General features: G+C 42.3%; 1 protein-coding gene across 3 annotated transcripts; it reads left to right on the forward strand.

Moving 5' to 3' along the window:
* Positions 1 to 338: 338 nt before the first annotated feature.
* LOC110978764 (uncharacterized) lies at positions 339 to 13,025 on the forward strand. 3 transcript variants are annotated; one of them, XM_022234027.2, is made up of 16 exons: positions 339 to 426; positions 2,395 to 2,658; positions 3,259 to 3,476; positions 3,755 to 3,823; positions 4,132 to 4,228; positions 4,746 to 5,040; positions 5,480 to 5,607; positions 5,853 to 5,957; positions 6,218 to 6,378; positions 6,830 to 6,937; positions 7,631 to 7,817; positions 8,264 to 8,682; positions 9,225 to 9,363; positions 9,821 to 9,906; positions 10,503 to 10,608; positions 11,270 to 13,025. In XM_022234027.2, exons 2-16 carry the CDS (start codon positions 2,403 to 2,405, stop codon positions 11,473 to 11,475), a joined length of 2,580 nt encoding a protein of 859 aa, XP_022089719.2. In that variant the 5' UTR covers positions 339 to 426; positions 2,395 to 2,402; the 3' UTR covers positions 11,476 to 13,025. The 3 variants fall into 3 exon arrangements, with proteins under 3 accessions (XP_022089719.2, XP_087004989.1, XP_087004988.1); XM_087148863.1 differs by having other exon boundaries at positions 9,282 to 9,363; XM_087148862.1 differs by having other exon boundaries at positions 7,634 to 7,817.
* Positions 13,026 to 16,451: the final 3,426 nt, after the last annotated feature.

Consider the following 16,451-nt stretch of genomic DNA (forward strand, 5'->3'; position numbering starts at 1 on the left):
ACCTAAACTATTGCCACGATCCTAAGGAAATCTTATTATAAGCTTTTTCTATGTTTTAATTTTTAAGTAATGTCCTGGGCAGTTTCCCAACCTTTCTTTTAAAATTTAAGGTTTGAATTCATACTTTATTAATTAAGCTCTCAAAACGCAAATGCATCAGTATTTTGCATTCAAAAATCTTTTAGCGATTCATTCAAAGTTTCTGTCGAGTTTTTCACACACGTAGATAATTATAGCGCGGGCCCTGGCAATATTCTTTAAAGAGGGCGCTGTTTAATTTTGCAGCACCTCTCAGTGACGTCATTTTCTAACGGCCAATCGAGTTGAGTGTTTTTGGATCGTAGTTTGATTTGGCCAAAGTCATGAAAGTAGAACTAAACAAGCACACCAAGACATAGTCTAGAGCGAAAGATTGGGCATTTCTTGGTAAGTTTCCGTTGTTTTTTAGTTTCAGTCATACTTAGTTTTCAGCCATTAATTTTGTGTCGTCAGCTGTTTAACCAGTTCAGTCTTCTCCGTGTTTGGTAGTGTTGGAAAGAAGGAATTTCTTAAGTTACAACAGTTGCGGCTAGACTCCAGTCCCCGTAACGTAATGTAGGCGTAGGGCATAATGTACGTGACGGTGTAGGCCTAGTCATGCGGTGTTCCTTCGTCGTGTTGCTCCATCATGTCCATAAATAATAGTAGGCCTAGTAGTACTAACGTTTGCAGTACTAAATATTACTTTTTTATTTAAACATTACTTCTTTAGTGTGTCATGTGTGTGGGCATGACACACTAAGGTAGGAACTTCCATATACATGATATATGGACGCCACTTGTTGACACCCTGTGCTTTTTTACAGCTTAAAAAAGTAAGTAACACTAGGCCTACATACATGACATAGGCCTACAACTGGCGTCTGTGTATCATTACTCCTTGCCAGGTCCGTATTTCATGTAATTTCGCCACCTGTTGTCAACATCCTGAAACTGGTTAAGTCGCATTGGTATTCACAGTCCGTGGCCAAACTCACCCTGTCTCTGGCCTGGGCGCATCCGACAATCATGACAATGTCCGATGGACCATCAAGCCTGGATCTTGTGCATGCTGTGGAACTGCCACGAAATACCGTGTTTTCGCAAGATGAAATAAACTGCAAAGTACGCTAAACTTCAGAACTCAAGAACGTGGTGGTTTATTCAACGATGTTGAGAGCAAGAGTGTATACATGTATGTCTAAAGTAGGCCTACATGCATCATCAATCAACATTGTACCATTAACCCTAACAGTCCCAAATCCTCTGATTTCAGTATGATTTTACACACACCCTAAGGGGTTAGGGTTAACAGTTATGACAGTAGGCCCTAAGTGGCGAAATAAGGGACCTGATAGTAAAGTTAAGCATGTTCATGCCCGGGCTATGGTTGTTACGTGGTGTCAAGACTGAAGTTATGTCTGGATATTCACTTCCTACAGCATTACCGGTAGGACTACATGTAGGCGTAACCATGAATAGATGGAGCTGATAAAAGGACTAACCTCCTAAAGAGTCATGTTACGCCCCAACTATAGAATAAGTCCCAACTATGGTTGGGACAGTCCCAACTGTAGTGCTGCAGTTGGGCTGGCCCAACTATTGTTGACCAATGTCTGTGGAAAATGTCTCAACATTATCCAAGTCAATGTGTCTCACACTTGACACTCTAGTTGGGACAGGCCCAACTATGGTTGGGATGTGCCAAACTATAGTTGGGACTGATGCTATAGTTGGGGCGTAACAGTTGTCCTGTCGTAGTTAGGCATAAAGATATTTTATTGCAATTAATATGTTAAGGAAGAAGAAAAACTTCATTTAGGCCTAGGCATGTTAGGTAGCCTACATGTACATTGTAAGTCTGTGTGTTCATAGCGTTGTTATTCTTGTTTTAGACGGGTTAGTCTTCATGATTCAACATGTTCGAAAATACCTTGGCACTTTTCCAAAATAGCCATCGGAAATAGGTTTGTCATAGCGGCCATATTGGCTGCTTTCATTCTTGTCTCATTATTTTCCTGAAATCTCGCGAGAAAAATTACATCATTATCATGTGCCCTGATAAAAATGACGTCATCGCCACTTCAACAAGTGACATGACCTGGTTAGGTTAATTGCATTTCCTCATGTTTCTGTCATCAATATGTAGTCATTGTCAGTCATTGTGTACATGTACAACATGTCCGATTCACCTTTTTGAGGAAGATTGTTGAGAAAAGTGGAAGTAAAGTCCAAGGCTTCGAGCAGGATCAACCAGTTGTATTGTAATTAATGTGTACGCATGGACCATGTCCACCCGACTAATTTCACCTAACTTGGGGTTACTCTTGAGTGTTTTTAAATTAATTAATGTCAGTGCATTGTTTTAAAATTCAGATTTCAGAATGGATTTTTCGTACTCCTACAAGAAGAAGGGCCTAGGTCTGGATGCGAGAGAGAAAAGATTCTTGCGAGTGAAGCGACGTTCTGTAGATCAGCGGCTGCAGCGCGACGAAACATACATGAAACATCGAGACATCGGGTCCCTGACGCCACTTAAGGAAAACACAGACGAGAACGTCCAGAAGAATATCAGTCAGCAAACAGCAAAGACAAGACAGGGGAAAAGTGCAGCTGTACAGAAGGCAGCTAAGCCAACAGGTAGATAGCAAACTCAAGCCCTACCTTACAATGACAGACGATACCCATGCTTGATCCCCCAAGTGTAGCATCGGTCCTCACTATACCGTACTGTGAATCTCTCATGCAACGTGCAACTGCTCAAAAGAAGTCTGTATCCAGTTACCACTTACATTTCTTAACCCTAACCCCCTTGGGTGTATGTAAAATCGTATTGAAATTGGAGGATTTGGGACTGTTAGGGTTAATATGACTTGAAAATTATCGAAAAAGTGCCAATCTGAGGAAGACAACTGACTTTGAGAAAGAAGAAACATTAACTTCATAACAATGTTTAATTTGGTAACCGGACATGTACATGTATATGGAACTCTTTCCCTGTACGCAATGTTATACATGATACTGAAGGGTAAAATGAAACAAGTGAAGTCTCTTTTACACTGAAAAAAAGAAACTGTGACCCACATTTAGAGATTAAAAGTAGTGGGGAGAGTTCATCTGATCAGCCCCTTATTTTTTGTCCAGCATTGAGAATTGAAGATTTCTAATAATTTTCAAAAAAGGATGATTTACTTTGTTCCCAAAAAGAGATGGCCACATTTTGTTGTGCTCTGTTGACAGCTGATGTCCAGGCGGTAGCATCCACCAAGGCTGAGACGGCAGGAACCTTGGCAAGAAGGGAGATGCTGCAGAAATGGAAAAGGGAGAAAGAGCTGAAGAAGAAACTTGCTCTGGAGAAGGAGAAGCAGAAACCCATGTTCAAGGTTTACAAAGTCACCCACGACAAGAGGCCCACCAACTTGTCTGTGGTCAAGGCACCGGTGCCGACCAAACCCCAGGTAAGCTATGTAGGGACCTTTAGAGATGGTATGCATACAGGATATGTACAGTGTATGTGGATCCAAATATTGGGTGGTTAAATCACGACTTTGCATGGTTATTTTTATCCCAGACACTTTAAGCAATGTGCATTGCACGTCAATATGCTGCTCATACATGAATACATACCCATAGGTCTTGGAAATGACTGCATGGCTAGTCATTGTCGTCACTCGGCTTTGCCCGTGGAACATGCGAATGAAACTAATGGCTGGATGTTGTTGATTACTACATGTAGGTACAGAAAGACACTCCAGCGCTGCAACGGCGAGTCACACGAGCATTAACTAAAGCTGCCAGTAGCAAGGTACATAATGATGGTTACTGCTTTTTGTCAATTATAAATGATTAACCCTAACACTCCTCAGTCCTCCAACAGGTGAAGGATTGAGGAGTGTTAGGGTTAATGTACAAAAAGTTATAAGTTCCGCTGATTGCGGGATTGCTGATTTTTGATCAAATCTGAGGCATTTTTATACTTGCAAAATTCCTGTTTTGATAAACATCTCTTGACGTAGGTTTGTATTTGAAAAAAAAAAATAAAACAGTGTTCTCCTAATATTACCTCTGTTGATTTAAGCATCTATTCCAAATCTTCCTTTTGGAATTGAACAGTCTGTAACCAGCCAGTCCAAACCAAGTGCCCCTGTTACGGCTGCCCCAGCCAAACGAGTGACTCGGCAGTCAGCTAGACTGGCATCGAAAAGCGAAGGTAAGGTCATATGACTCATATTCTTCTGTGCTCTAGGCTGCATTGTGTCTAACCTTCAAAGATCCTTCAAAAATCCACCAAGAGGTTTGGGGGATTTTGTAGGATTGAGGAAGGTAGAACTAGGGCTGAGTCAATTCAAATTATTCACTTTTTGAATATTCGACCTTCAATTGGATCAAACATCTGAATATTCGGTCTTACCGACCGGCAGATTGTTGATGAACAAACCATATACAAAAATCAGTTGCAATGACACACACAATTGTACATCATAATCACTTTAATAGCTTCTTACAGCTAGGAATATCTCCAGCCATGATTTAGCAAGATTTAAGAGACGAACAATACTTCTTGCCCTGTTGAAAATTTCTATTTTAAATTTTTTTAAGTGTAGCTGCAATGAATTCCTTTACCCCACAGTTTGCCGTCTGGGTCAACACTTGTCTAAACACAGTGAAACAATCTGTTACCAAAGAAACTGTTTAACAAGAGCCTTTCTACATGTACTTTCCCGAAGATCAAAAAGAGAACCGTCAAGCCCAGAAGACCAAGCCAGCTGCCAAGACGAGCATCGAGAAAACCAAGGCACCTGTCACTGAACCCACCGCACCTCCCCCAGTTGAGCCCACCAAGCTACCCTCCCCTACCTCCACCCAGCATGTAACCAGCGAGAGGGGGAATTTCTTCCAGTTCCCCGACATCCAGCCCTCATTTGCACCAGCCAACTTCACCTTCAACTTTCAGTTTGAGCCCATGAGCCCCGCCAGCACCCAGAACTTTCTCTTCCCCGAGACAGCGTTGCGAAAAGGAAGGTAAGAGGAGTGGTCTGTGGGAAGGGAATTGGAAAAGGAAGTGGCCATTTCAATGCAAAGACATGTATAACAACGTCCTCAGGGATTGTAGACGTTTTGGGAAAATGTCACTATTTGGCATCAATTGCTAGTGACAACCAGTAACTTGAAACTAGATTTTAAAAAAGCCAGAGTAACTTCATGTGAAGACGTGTATGTGCACTTGACAGTCTTTATATTGTCCCTATTTTAATACGAGTTCAGATTTGTAGTCCTACTTCTTGGGTTCTGCAGGAGACTTTTTCCTGCGTTTCTTTAGAGGCAAATATCATGCCCATATATTTTGAAAGGCCTTTTTTTATGTACATGTATGGTCTTTTTATTGAGTATTTATTGCCAATTGACGTTGCATATAGCTCACACACACACACTAAATATTATTTGTTTCCTTTGTTAACAGGTGTTCTACTCCTAGATCAGCGAGCCGACGGAAGCGAGCTACCTCCCCTCAGCCGCTGGAGATCTCGGCCATCCACTCCCCCAAGAAATCTCTGCTGCAGGATCCGCCCCCGCAGAACAAAAAAGAAGGTATTCACTTGCTGTCCCTCTCCGGCAAAGCAGGTGTAATCTCTGCTGATTATTGTTCCCGGTCTTTGCCCAAGTTTTTACTCTTACTTTACCTTGGCAGATTTTTCATCTGAATGTGTACAAAGGTGACAGGTGTACCACAGCTAATAGTTATTCCTACAAGAATTTTCAGTATCTCTGTTGTGCATGTTTTTTCCTATCATGCACCGGATTGAGATTGATGTCTGTTTTTAATTGCTTTGAAGATGTGTCCTATTTCCGAGACCTGCTAGTGACAGAGACTACCAAGTTGAACGACCTCTGCAGCAAGTGGGAAGCTGTGCAGAGGGACACAGACCTGAGTGACGATGGTATGTACTTTAAAAATTTCGGTCACTGAGTATGAGCACACTGTGGTCAATGAGGTACTCATCAACTTTATTGAGACTCAGTAGCCAGTTAAGCCCTGCATGAAGGTCCCATGCTTGAGTTTGAGTCTAAACCTTGTGCATCCTAAGTGTAATTGTTCATAGTCCAGTTATGTTCTTTGTATTCAGCATCCTCTGGTGTTTTGCTTTGCCTTGATATTTTGTCACTGACAAGACCTCATACATTGCTTCACCTGCCTCAGTTAGTGGCGAGATCCGTTGCACCATCGGCAAGGCTCAGCTACTCATTGACCAGAGGTTTAAGCAGTTCTCAGGCCTGGTGGATAACTGCGAGTTTGGGCTGGGAGAGAAGAAAACTCATTGCTCAGATCTGACTGGCTTCTGGGACATGATCTACTTCCAGGTGGGGCATGATGGTAGCCATCAACTCTTATGTCCTTTGCATTTTTGCTAGAAACTTTCCTGCATCTGCCAAAATACTCCGTACCAATGCCACAGCCTTTTACCTTTTAATTGTCAAGGGGTGTCAAGACTTCTGTAAAGCAATAGAGGCTGGGGTCTACCTACCTCAAAATGTCTTTCAAAACCCCCGGATGGATTCTAACAAACTTGAATATAGCGTTTTTGTGCAAACGTTCTTGGTTCAAATTACCCACAAGTAGTAGTCATGTTTCTTATACTGGGATCGATTGAAAAGTGTTGGCAAGTTTAAAGGAAATTGAGCCATCTGAAATAAGTTGGAGTCGGATTCTATCTTCAGACTTGAAATGAATGTCAGGAATATATGTATTTTTTTGCACTGTGAGAGTAAGTGCTTTGTAACATGTCAGGAATTGAACACTTTGGGTTTCAAGGTGGAAGATGTCTTGGGGAGGTTTGCGTCGCTGGATCAACTCCAAGCCAATCACTGGGCTAGGGAGGAGACAAAGGTGGAACCTGCAAAGACCAAGAAGATCGTCAAGGTGGGTATCCTATTGGTGTTTATTGCCTGTTATTCCAACATGCTCAGCCCCTGTAGAGGTCCCCCATTATCCCACCTGTGATCCTTTCATGATTTGAATGGAAAAACACTACAATAAGATTTTGCTTCTGTGAATGTTTCCCAGTTCTAGATGATTTTGTTTGTTGTAAAATAGACTGCTCATTAGACAATGATGTTTTGATTTCCTTTTGTTGCCCAAGAATTCCTGTCTGGCAGACGATAACATACAAGAGGAAACTTAAAGTTTGGTTCAAATTTTAGTTGTCATGCTTTGATTGTAAACATTAAATTGACTCAGCTTTTAAGTGCTGTAGCTTGGGTTGAATTTACCAAAATCTGTTATGTCATTTTACTATACTTCATGGCAAATCTACCTGACAAAAGCATACCGAGTGAAGGCCATGAGCCAGTCAGAAAGCATTTAGTGGCTGGTAATGAATGCCACCATGAAGGCCAGACCATTGAAGGCCGGGCCTACACTGGCCTATACTTCAGGGCAAATCTGCTTGAGAAAAACATACCGAGTGAAGGCCATGAGCCAGCCAGAAAGCATTTAGTGGCTGGTAATGAATGCCACCATGAAGGCCAGGCTGTTGAAGGCCGCACCTACACTGGCCCTAAAGGATGATTTGATCGACCTTTTACTGTACTTTGTCTCGTGCTTGTGTACTAGAAGGCCAAACCGGCCACCAAGAGCCAATCCAACAAGGATCGGGAGGCAGCCAGGGAGCGTCTAGCGGCTATCAAGGCCACAATGAAGGCCAGACAGACGCGGGCCAAAGCGGCCGAGCAGGTGGTGTTTGAAGGCGGGTTCTTCAAGGTTGAGAGCCCAGTGCGCACCCCTGCCAGTCACTGTGAAGGTAACTAACTCACTTTGGACAATCTCAACTTGGGATATTATGCTTTGTGTAGAAATCAGTTTGTAAGTTTTTGTTTATAATCTGGGCACAAGAAGCTGGTATTAACTTGGAGGCAGCTAACAAGGGTACAAATACTTTGGACACTTTCATAGTCAGCCTCAAACATTCACTCAATCCAACATCTTTGCCCTGTTCTTGATTTCCTCGGAGCATTCTATTTATGTCTGTTTTTTTTTTCATCACAAGAAATAAAGTTGAAATGTTAAATATCACAGGTGCTATTTCCTTTAACCTTTTATACAATCCACTTTTCCCCTCCTGTAGTTGTATTTACTACCTCTTTGAATTACTTTTACATTTATATTTCAAAACTATTGATGAGGTAAATTTTCAAATGACCTATATACGTGCTGGTGCTTTGTACCATGTATGTTCTATTGTTTCAGCTGGTTCCCCGTTCAAAGTTCGACCATCCCACACCAGTGGCAGCAATGCCAACACCCCACTTGCACAGGGATACACACCCAAGAACGCACGGAGGTCGATACAAGGCAAGCTATGCGGCACACTTAGCAAGTTAGTCCTCGGGGAGGTTACTGCACCTGTCAGCAAATCGGCCATGCCCGTCAGTAAAGTGACCACGCCCCTTAGTAAAGTGGCCACGCCCTCCAGCCAAACAGCCATGAAGAATATTACAATGACCATACCTGACAAAAAGGTGGCCACACCTGTTGGCGAAATAGCCATGGCTGAAAGCCAGGTGGCCACACCCTTGAAATTGGCCACACCCTACAGGACAGACTCCAGGGAGGATGATTCTTCCAGTGTCTCCACCTCACATACATGTAAAGATGATGAAACTCAGGTACATGCACATGTATGATCAATATTCTTCTTAACTTGATTTTGACTTACCCCTACCCTATAATTCTAAGGTCGGTTTGTTCAAACTTTGCTTTAACCAACTTATTTTGTTATTACAACAGGTATTTTGGCTCATACTCCTGTGCTGTTTGACCAACTGTCTTGTTTTTTTCCCCGCAACCCTCAAGTAAAGGATTCTAGCCAGAGTTTCAAATTTTTAGAGACGACTTTTGAATTTTAGACTTTTGTTTGCCAGCAGAATTGTCTTTATGATTATATTAAAAGTGAGTTTTTTGTAGATTTTTACATGTCTTTGTGTATTCTCCATGCTTGTTTTGCCACTGTTTTCATTTCAAGCTCACCTTTAGTGCCAAGAATCCATGAAACCAATGTCGTCAACTTTGCTGGTGCTCGTCTTACCCGATGTGAACTGACCCGTACAAGCAAGCAGTGGGTTCAAAATTTAACCAATACGAATCCTTTTATGCAAAGGTCTCCCAAAACACGAACCAATTCCCTCCTGCATTTTTCCCATTGCCCCAGAACCTTCTGACCAAGTACCTTCAACCCTCCATGCTCTCCATTGTTGATCTCAACCAGGAGGCAGAAAAACTCATGCAGACCGAACCTCAGCAGCAACTAGCTGATCTCGGGGTCCGGTCACAACTTTCCAATACACCACGTAAGTTGCCAAATTAACAAAATCTGACCTGATCCGTCAAAACCCCATTTAAGGTTCTTTTTTTGCATTAAAAAGAGCAAATTTAGATATGTTTATTTCACTGAGTTTGGAATCCTGATAGCAATGGACATGATGTACATGAAAAATTATGCTCAAGTTTTGTTGATTTCCATCGTGTAAAATTCTTTTGAAGGCTTTGAACCGAGACACAGAGATGATGACTCGGGACTTCATTTGTTAGGCTGTCACAAATGAGTTTTGGCTTCATCCCAGTATTTGGGGAAGATAAAGAGAAAATTGTTTGATAAGTGGATGGCAGTGAAGCAACAGTTAATTGTAAACGTTGACCTCTAGAGTTTTGTTCTGGGTTTTTCTGGGAGGCGAATAGTGGTTAGAAGCTACCCTTATCTTCAAGCCAATACATGGTTTTTGCCTTGACCATCCTTGCTTTGTGTAGGCACCAGGAGTCGATCTAGGAGCTCTGTGCTACTTCCAGGACTCAACAGCCCTCATCTTTGTAGGACACCCACAGCATTTGGCAAGGTACAAGTACTTCACCTGTCGTGTGTGGGAACTGTTCAAGGTCGAGCCTTTTTCTGTTCATGAAATCTGAATTGCTGAGAGTGCAGGCAGACTGGTTTGCTTGATAAACATCTGGGGACATGCCATTCTGGCCAGGGAACCACACTCAAACTTGCGTCCTTCAACTGAACCTGTTTGCTGGAGAGGTATTTAATTTTCATGTACCACCTCCATGAGTGTGTAGCGCACCTCCAGTAATGGCTTCTAAATCTGTTTGCCAAAGGCTTGGTATAAAGCTTATTCAGATGGTAGGCCATGTCCAAATGGGCTTCTAGAGCTACGGCTAGGTCTGATGTCTGCGTGTTTCCGTGTATTTCCTGAGAGTGAAGACTTAGACCTAGCTCTATAAAGCCTCTTCAGATGGTAGGCTGTGTCCCAATAGGCTTCTAGAGCTACAGGTAGGTCCATTGTCAATGTGTCTCCTTGTATATTCTAGTGGAGTGAAGACTTAGACCTAGCTCTAGACAACAGATTCGGATGCAGCTATAAATTCTCTTTGTGGACTCTGTACTGCACTAATCCTCTGTGTCACAGTTGATAATCGTCTCTATCTACAGGTGAGCTTCTCCAGTGTCTTCACACCACCTCCTGGGTCCTGTACCTCTACGTCTCAGGTCGGGGGCGATCTCATCCACTTTGACTCCCCAGCACCAGTCACCTCGGGTAAATTTCAAATTTGTTTAAGTCTTGATGAGGATTGCCAGCAATAATTAATAATAAACGAGTGCACTGAAAATGGAAAATTATCACCGCAATCACATTTGACTGGTAATCTCGTATATCTCTCTTGGAGTGAACAGGTTGATTTGACACACAATATGGCTAAGAATTTCATAATCAGAGACCGAATTTCTCAGGATTTTTGGGTCCAACATCTCTAGAATTGTGAGACATTTGATCAGTCAAGTTTCAAAAGTCATGGAATTTTTCAAACATTGTGTTGTGATTTGTATAATCAGAAACAAGTGCATAAAACGCGTGATTTCATTAGCAATTTTAAACGTCTGAATAGTCCAAGAAATTGCATTATTTGGTCATGGATTTTCATCGCTGGCTAGTCAAAGCACATTAAAGCCACTGTACTGTGGTGCTGTCGTTGTTACAATGCTTATGCTGAATGTTTTGTGAACTCTTCTTCCTCTTGAAATTCACCCCCGCTGGGTGTCAGAGAGATTAGGGTTATTCATTTCTGTCATTGGTGTGGCATCGTGATTCTAGCATCAACATGGAGGTGTCAAGGACTTCAATATTTTTGAAGGGTAAGGTCTTATGAACTGCAAAGGTTCATGTAGCCTTTTTCTGTCTTTTTGGCTTCCATTTGCAGTTGCGGAAGCCCCAAGTGCGGAGTCTTTCAGTCTGCCAAATTCCCGACCAGCCCCTCCCACGGATCTGAATGGTGATGCCGTCAAAGCCACTGTCCGTCGCTCCATCCGTCTGCGTCATCACTCGGCTTGTTCCCCGCAAACAGCCACCCACACTCAGGCTAAGGTAGCCAAGTCCGCATACAGACCCAACCTGTCCATGATGTAATTTGCCTTGTGACTTGTTTAATAGCAGACTTTAATTCCTTTCTAACCGAGGTAGAGTTTTTACATTGTATCCCATTATCACAAAAGTACCTCTTGTGTAAAAACTAGTATTTCGACTTCATATTTGCAGTGACTTGTACTTACCTAAAACATTTATCTATTAACAAATTTTAAGCAATTATGTCCAGATTATTAGTTTTTAAATGCATGTGATAATTAAGTGTTTTTTTGTTATATCAGTAAATTCTACTCATTTCGTTTTGTTTAAGTATACAGTACTACCTCTGTGATCCGTTATTGAGGTTGTGCTCCACATTGATCAGAAATGTACAAAAGTCAAGATGCTTGTGGATTTTAAAACAATATTGTAATTGAATGCAAGACATTGGACCAGATGCATGAATATACGTATATACTGTAAGTTGATTTACTTAGCCTATGGCATATCCAGGCTTTGGGTGAGGGGTTGAAATGGAGGTTTTTTTAAGAGAAATCAATAATATTCCCTCAAAGAATTAGGCAATGTGCCTAAAGGGGCCAATTTACTTCCCTATCACCGTTAGATATGCCTCTGTCGTGTGCCTAGAGCTTTCCAGTCCAACACCTGTGATGTCTTAGATGGCATTTCATTTCAAAGATCTCGGATATCCCAGACTTGAATGAATGTCAATAGTGTTCGGATTGTTTCTCCACAACAGTTTTATACACTGTATGTGTACATGTAATCAGAGCTGTACATAAGAAAGTTGAGACATGAGTGTTTCAATTGTTGGAACCAAAATGGTGGATTATGAGTCAGTGCATGTGGACAATTAGCACACAGTAGGCAAGCGCTGTACTGCACACATAATGAACAGCCATTTTGTTTCCAAAGTCTGAAGTTGGCACTATACTCTCTATGTACAGATCGGCATGTAATGTCACTGTCAATCCTTTAGTAAAAAGTTCTGGTTTTTTTTTAATCAGTAATGATACAGTTATGACTTTTTTAAAGTATGCGTAGTATTTGAATACAATCATGAGTCTCAGGTTGAGTTCTATAGTCAGTATTTGCCAAACGTGGATGATGGCCACACATGAATCTTGTGGCTAAAGCTGTCTGAGTTTTTCTTGGTTGTAAATATGTAGGTATATGTGCTGACAGTAGACAAAGCCTGTAGCTCTGGATGTCCGTTTCCGACTTCGCCGATCGCTGAGGGCCAACTTTGCGTTTAAATTCAGTATGGCTTCATCAGAACAATGTGGAAAAGTTGATATTGATAGTTGCACCAACAGAAAGCAGGACAGGTTTTAAGTCATATTTTGTTGCTGTCAATAGATGATCAATTATAAACAAGTAATATGGTTCTGCAGAAGTTTTGTCTGAGTAAATGGTGTAATGTTCTTCGAAGTTAAAAATCTCCTCAAATCAAGAACATTTTGAGTAACTTTTCATCATTCTGTGTTGGCCCCGTTTTATTTAAAACCTGATTATTTCTGTTCCTAAGACATTAGTATTATTGAATGGTAAAGGTTTGTTAATAAACTTTAAATGGTCGTGTATCATTGGAATTTTACGTAAAATAAGAAAATTCCTTTAATTTTCAAAAATGCAAGACCAACCCCTTGCAGATAAGGCAAGACTAACCCCTTGCAGATGTGAATTTTTCAGATAATTCATTTCATCACTCAAGGGTGAGATTTTTTAGCTGATTTAAGCCTTTTTGTTTGGATTTCACCTTTTTTCCTCACTGGCTGTGTGCAAGAGTATAGATTTTCATACGGCGATCAATGCATGCAGTGCACGTGTGCAGTGGGCGTGGTTTAAACTGAAGTGACGTCACACTTACGAACCGGATAGAGATCAGTGGCAAGAACCCGCTTGTAACCACCTGTCTTTCTTTCGCCGATTGGGGGTGCACTTTTGCTCGGGGCGGATACACCGCGACGCACGACAACGCGCGTCGTCGCGTTAACGTTCTACCGCGACATGTAGGCGTAGAACTAGTTGGCGGTCCGTCTTTGGAGATTTCGGGGACGATGGCGGGTCCGTCACCCAGTTCATACCGGAGACACCGGTACCCTACCTAACCAGCTAGCAACGGAGTCGGCGAAGCCTTCCTTCATGGCGAAGCTAACGGCGGTGAGTCCAGCTCAAATATAAATAGGCCTATCGGACTAGACTGCAACCCATTCCCCCATGTCCCCGGATTCTGTAGTTAGTACTGGTGACAGTTTGGTCGTTGACCCAGTTTTGCTAGAAGTCAGTGATTGAAGTCCGAGTGTAAACTCATTAGGTCCATTTTACATACTGTATTGGGTTTTGGTTTTATTTTTTTTCTTTGTTTGCATTTTTCTAGTACTTTTTCATTAATAAATTCTTGTTTGTCCTTTTGTTGAAGTCAAATATTGGTGTCTGAGTCCTAATTAAATCCGTTTCCTGCGACTTTTCCTTCAAAGACCTTTGGTTTAGTTAGAGTTTTTGGTGTTTTGTGAGTTCCCCGTAGTGTGTCATTTTTCCCTGTTACAGCTGCAGTCAGTGCGCAAGGCTGGGACATGTTTTGGTGTCGTGTAGAATGGGCGTGCAGGCCCCCCGCGCAAGGAGGCACCTGTACAGCGCTACGTACATGCGCTGCACGAAGAAGACTCCATCTGCAGTGTTGGGCGTGCGCTGGTCATTCCAGTCGGTGATAACCAGCAATGCAGGGCCACGGATGAGCGCTAGCATACGCACTGGCAATCAACAGCTGACTAATAATAACCCGAACCCATGAGCGACTTTTCATGCTTCCAGCGCCCTCTAAGGTGGCTGTTCTTCGGCAATAGTTGGCACATTATCCGCGTAAATCAGTGGCTGATTCTCTTAAACAAGGTTTTTTGCAGGGCTTTTCCCTTGGTTTTAAGAGTCATAGGTTAAATATCCTCCCAACCTTTGATGATTAGTCTCCTTTTTATTGCCTTCTAAAATAAATTGAAAAAAAAATCCTCCTAACCTTCATGATTGGTTTTCCTTTTGTTCCCTTCTAAAAAATATCCTCCTAACCTTGAACATTGGTCGCCGCGTTGTTCTCTTCTAAAAATATCCTCTAACCCAAATGATCGGTCTCCTTTCTGTTCCGTTTGGAAAATATCCTAACTTTGATGGCTAGCCTCCCTTTTTTCCCTTATTAAAATATAAAAAAAAATAAAGTACAACATAGTTTTCCCTGAACATGTATTTGCCAATGCAGACGGATAATAATGCCACATTCTTTTCTTATCTTTACCAGGTGTTGAAGGTGGATGACAGTGTGGTTGGTACTGTTCCTGTTGGCTCATCCTCAGGCATCACTGCTAAAGTGATAGCAGCGTGGTTGGTACCCTGCCTGTGAGTGCATCTTCTGACATCACTGCCCAGATGACAGCAGCTTGGTTGGTACCCTGCCTGTGAGTGCATCTTCTGACATCACTGCCCCGATGACAGCAGCTTGGTTGGTACCCTGCCTGTGAGTGCATCTTCTGACATCACTGCCCCGATGACAGCAGCTTGGTTGGTACCCTGCCTGTGAGTGCATCTTCTGACATCACTGCCCCGATGATAGCAGCTTGGTTGGTACCCTGCCTGTGAGTGCATCTTCTGACATCACTGCCCCGATGATAGCAGCTTGGTTGGTACCCTGCCTGTGAGTGCATCTTCTGACATCACTGCCCCGATGATAGCAGCTTGGTTGGTACCCTGCCTGTGAGTGCATCTTCTGACATCACTGCCCCGATGATAGCAGCTTGGTTGGTCCCCTGCCTGTAGGCTCATCTTCTGGCATCATTACAATGACAGAGTAAGGCGATAGCAGCGTGGTTGGTACCCTGCCTGTGAGTGCATCTTCTGACATCACTGCCCCGATGATAGCAGCTTGGTTGGTCCCCTGCCTGTAGGCTCATCTTCTGGCATCACTACAATGACAGAGTAAGGCGATAGCAGCGTGGTTGGTCCCCTGCCTGTGAGCGCATCTTCTGACATCACTGTCCTGATAGAATGAGGTGATAGCAGCTTGGTTGGTCCCCTGCCCTTTAAGCTCATCTTCTGGCATCATTGTTCTGATAAAGTAAGTCATCCTTCAATTTCTTTCCTTTCAAATTATAAGTGTAACAAACATGGTTTGGGTATTTATAACAATTTTCCCTTTGTACAGGGTTCCCATGGTCATACATATAGAAAATCCTCAAAAAATCACTCTGAAAAGTCAATGAGAATGCATTCAAAATTGGGGGAAAAATGAGTCTTGTTTGTCATGGTTGTTAGAGGAAAAGTCATGGAAAAGACATGGAAGTCACACAAATTCAAATCCTGCAAGGGTTATTGTTTGATATTCCACTTTTATGTGATGCCGAAAAAGACAGATTTACAGGCTGTCCTTTGCTTGTGTGAAAAACTTCTTAGTTTGTGATTTAAAAACCTAACTTTATCTTTTCTTGTATTTTTTGTCTTTCCCTGTGTTTAGATTTGCAAAGGCCTGATTGCCAGGTGAATGTACTGCAATAGCTGTCAATGTTGAGGCTGGCTAATGTATATGTGCATCGTGGTGTGAATGGACTGACCAACGATGGAATCTCCAAAGTTGAAGATGCAGGTAACCATGCAGGTAGGAGTCTCATGTGTCATATGCTTGCAAGGGTGTATCTCATAATCTGGGAAAGGGGGGATGCATTTTGGTTCTGGATCGGCCCTTGGCTTTTGGCTTGTAAAAAACAATAGGTGCTTTTGGTTAACACAGGTTAACTCTGACCTAGGGATAGTCGTTTGTACTTTGTCAAACAAGCAAGATGGTGGGGATGTGGTTAAACCCTTGTAACCAGGGCAAGCTAGTTGAATGCACCCACTATGCTGGAATTTTCTGGCCTAAATTTCTTTTTCCCTGGTGATTTATTGCTCTTTCATGGAAAATTACCAATGATCGATGGTCAGCATTTCCCGAGACTTGTTCAAGGAGCAAATTTAGGTTTCATAATCTTAAAATAAAT

Source organism: Acanthaster planci, linkage group LG18 (genome assembly GCF_054643075.1).
Source record: "Acanthaster planci isolate LZ-2023a linkage group LG18, COTS_SCS, whole genome shotgun sequence".
Taxonomy (NCBI): Eukaryota; Metazoa; Echinodermata; class Asteroidea; order Valvatida; family Acanthasteridae; genus Acanthaster; species Acanthaster planci.

Excerpts from the sequence above, each read along its gene's own strand:
- LOC110978764 (XM_022234027.2), top strand. The coding sequence starts at position 2,403 with ATGGATTTTTCGTACTCCTACAAGAAGAAGGGCCTAGGTCTGGATGCG. Across the intron at positions 5,041-5,479 it reads ACAGCGTTGCGAAAAGGAAG|GTGTTCTACTCCTAGATCAG; the intron begins GTAAGAGGAGTG and ends CTTTGTTAACAG. Across the intron at positions 9,907-10,502 it reads CACCCACAGCATTTGGCAAG|GTGAGCTTCTCCAGTGTCTT; the intron begins GTACAAGTACTT and ends CTCTATCTACAG.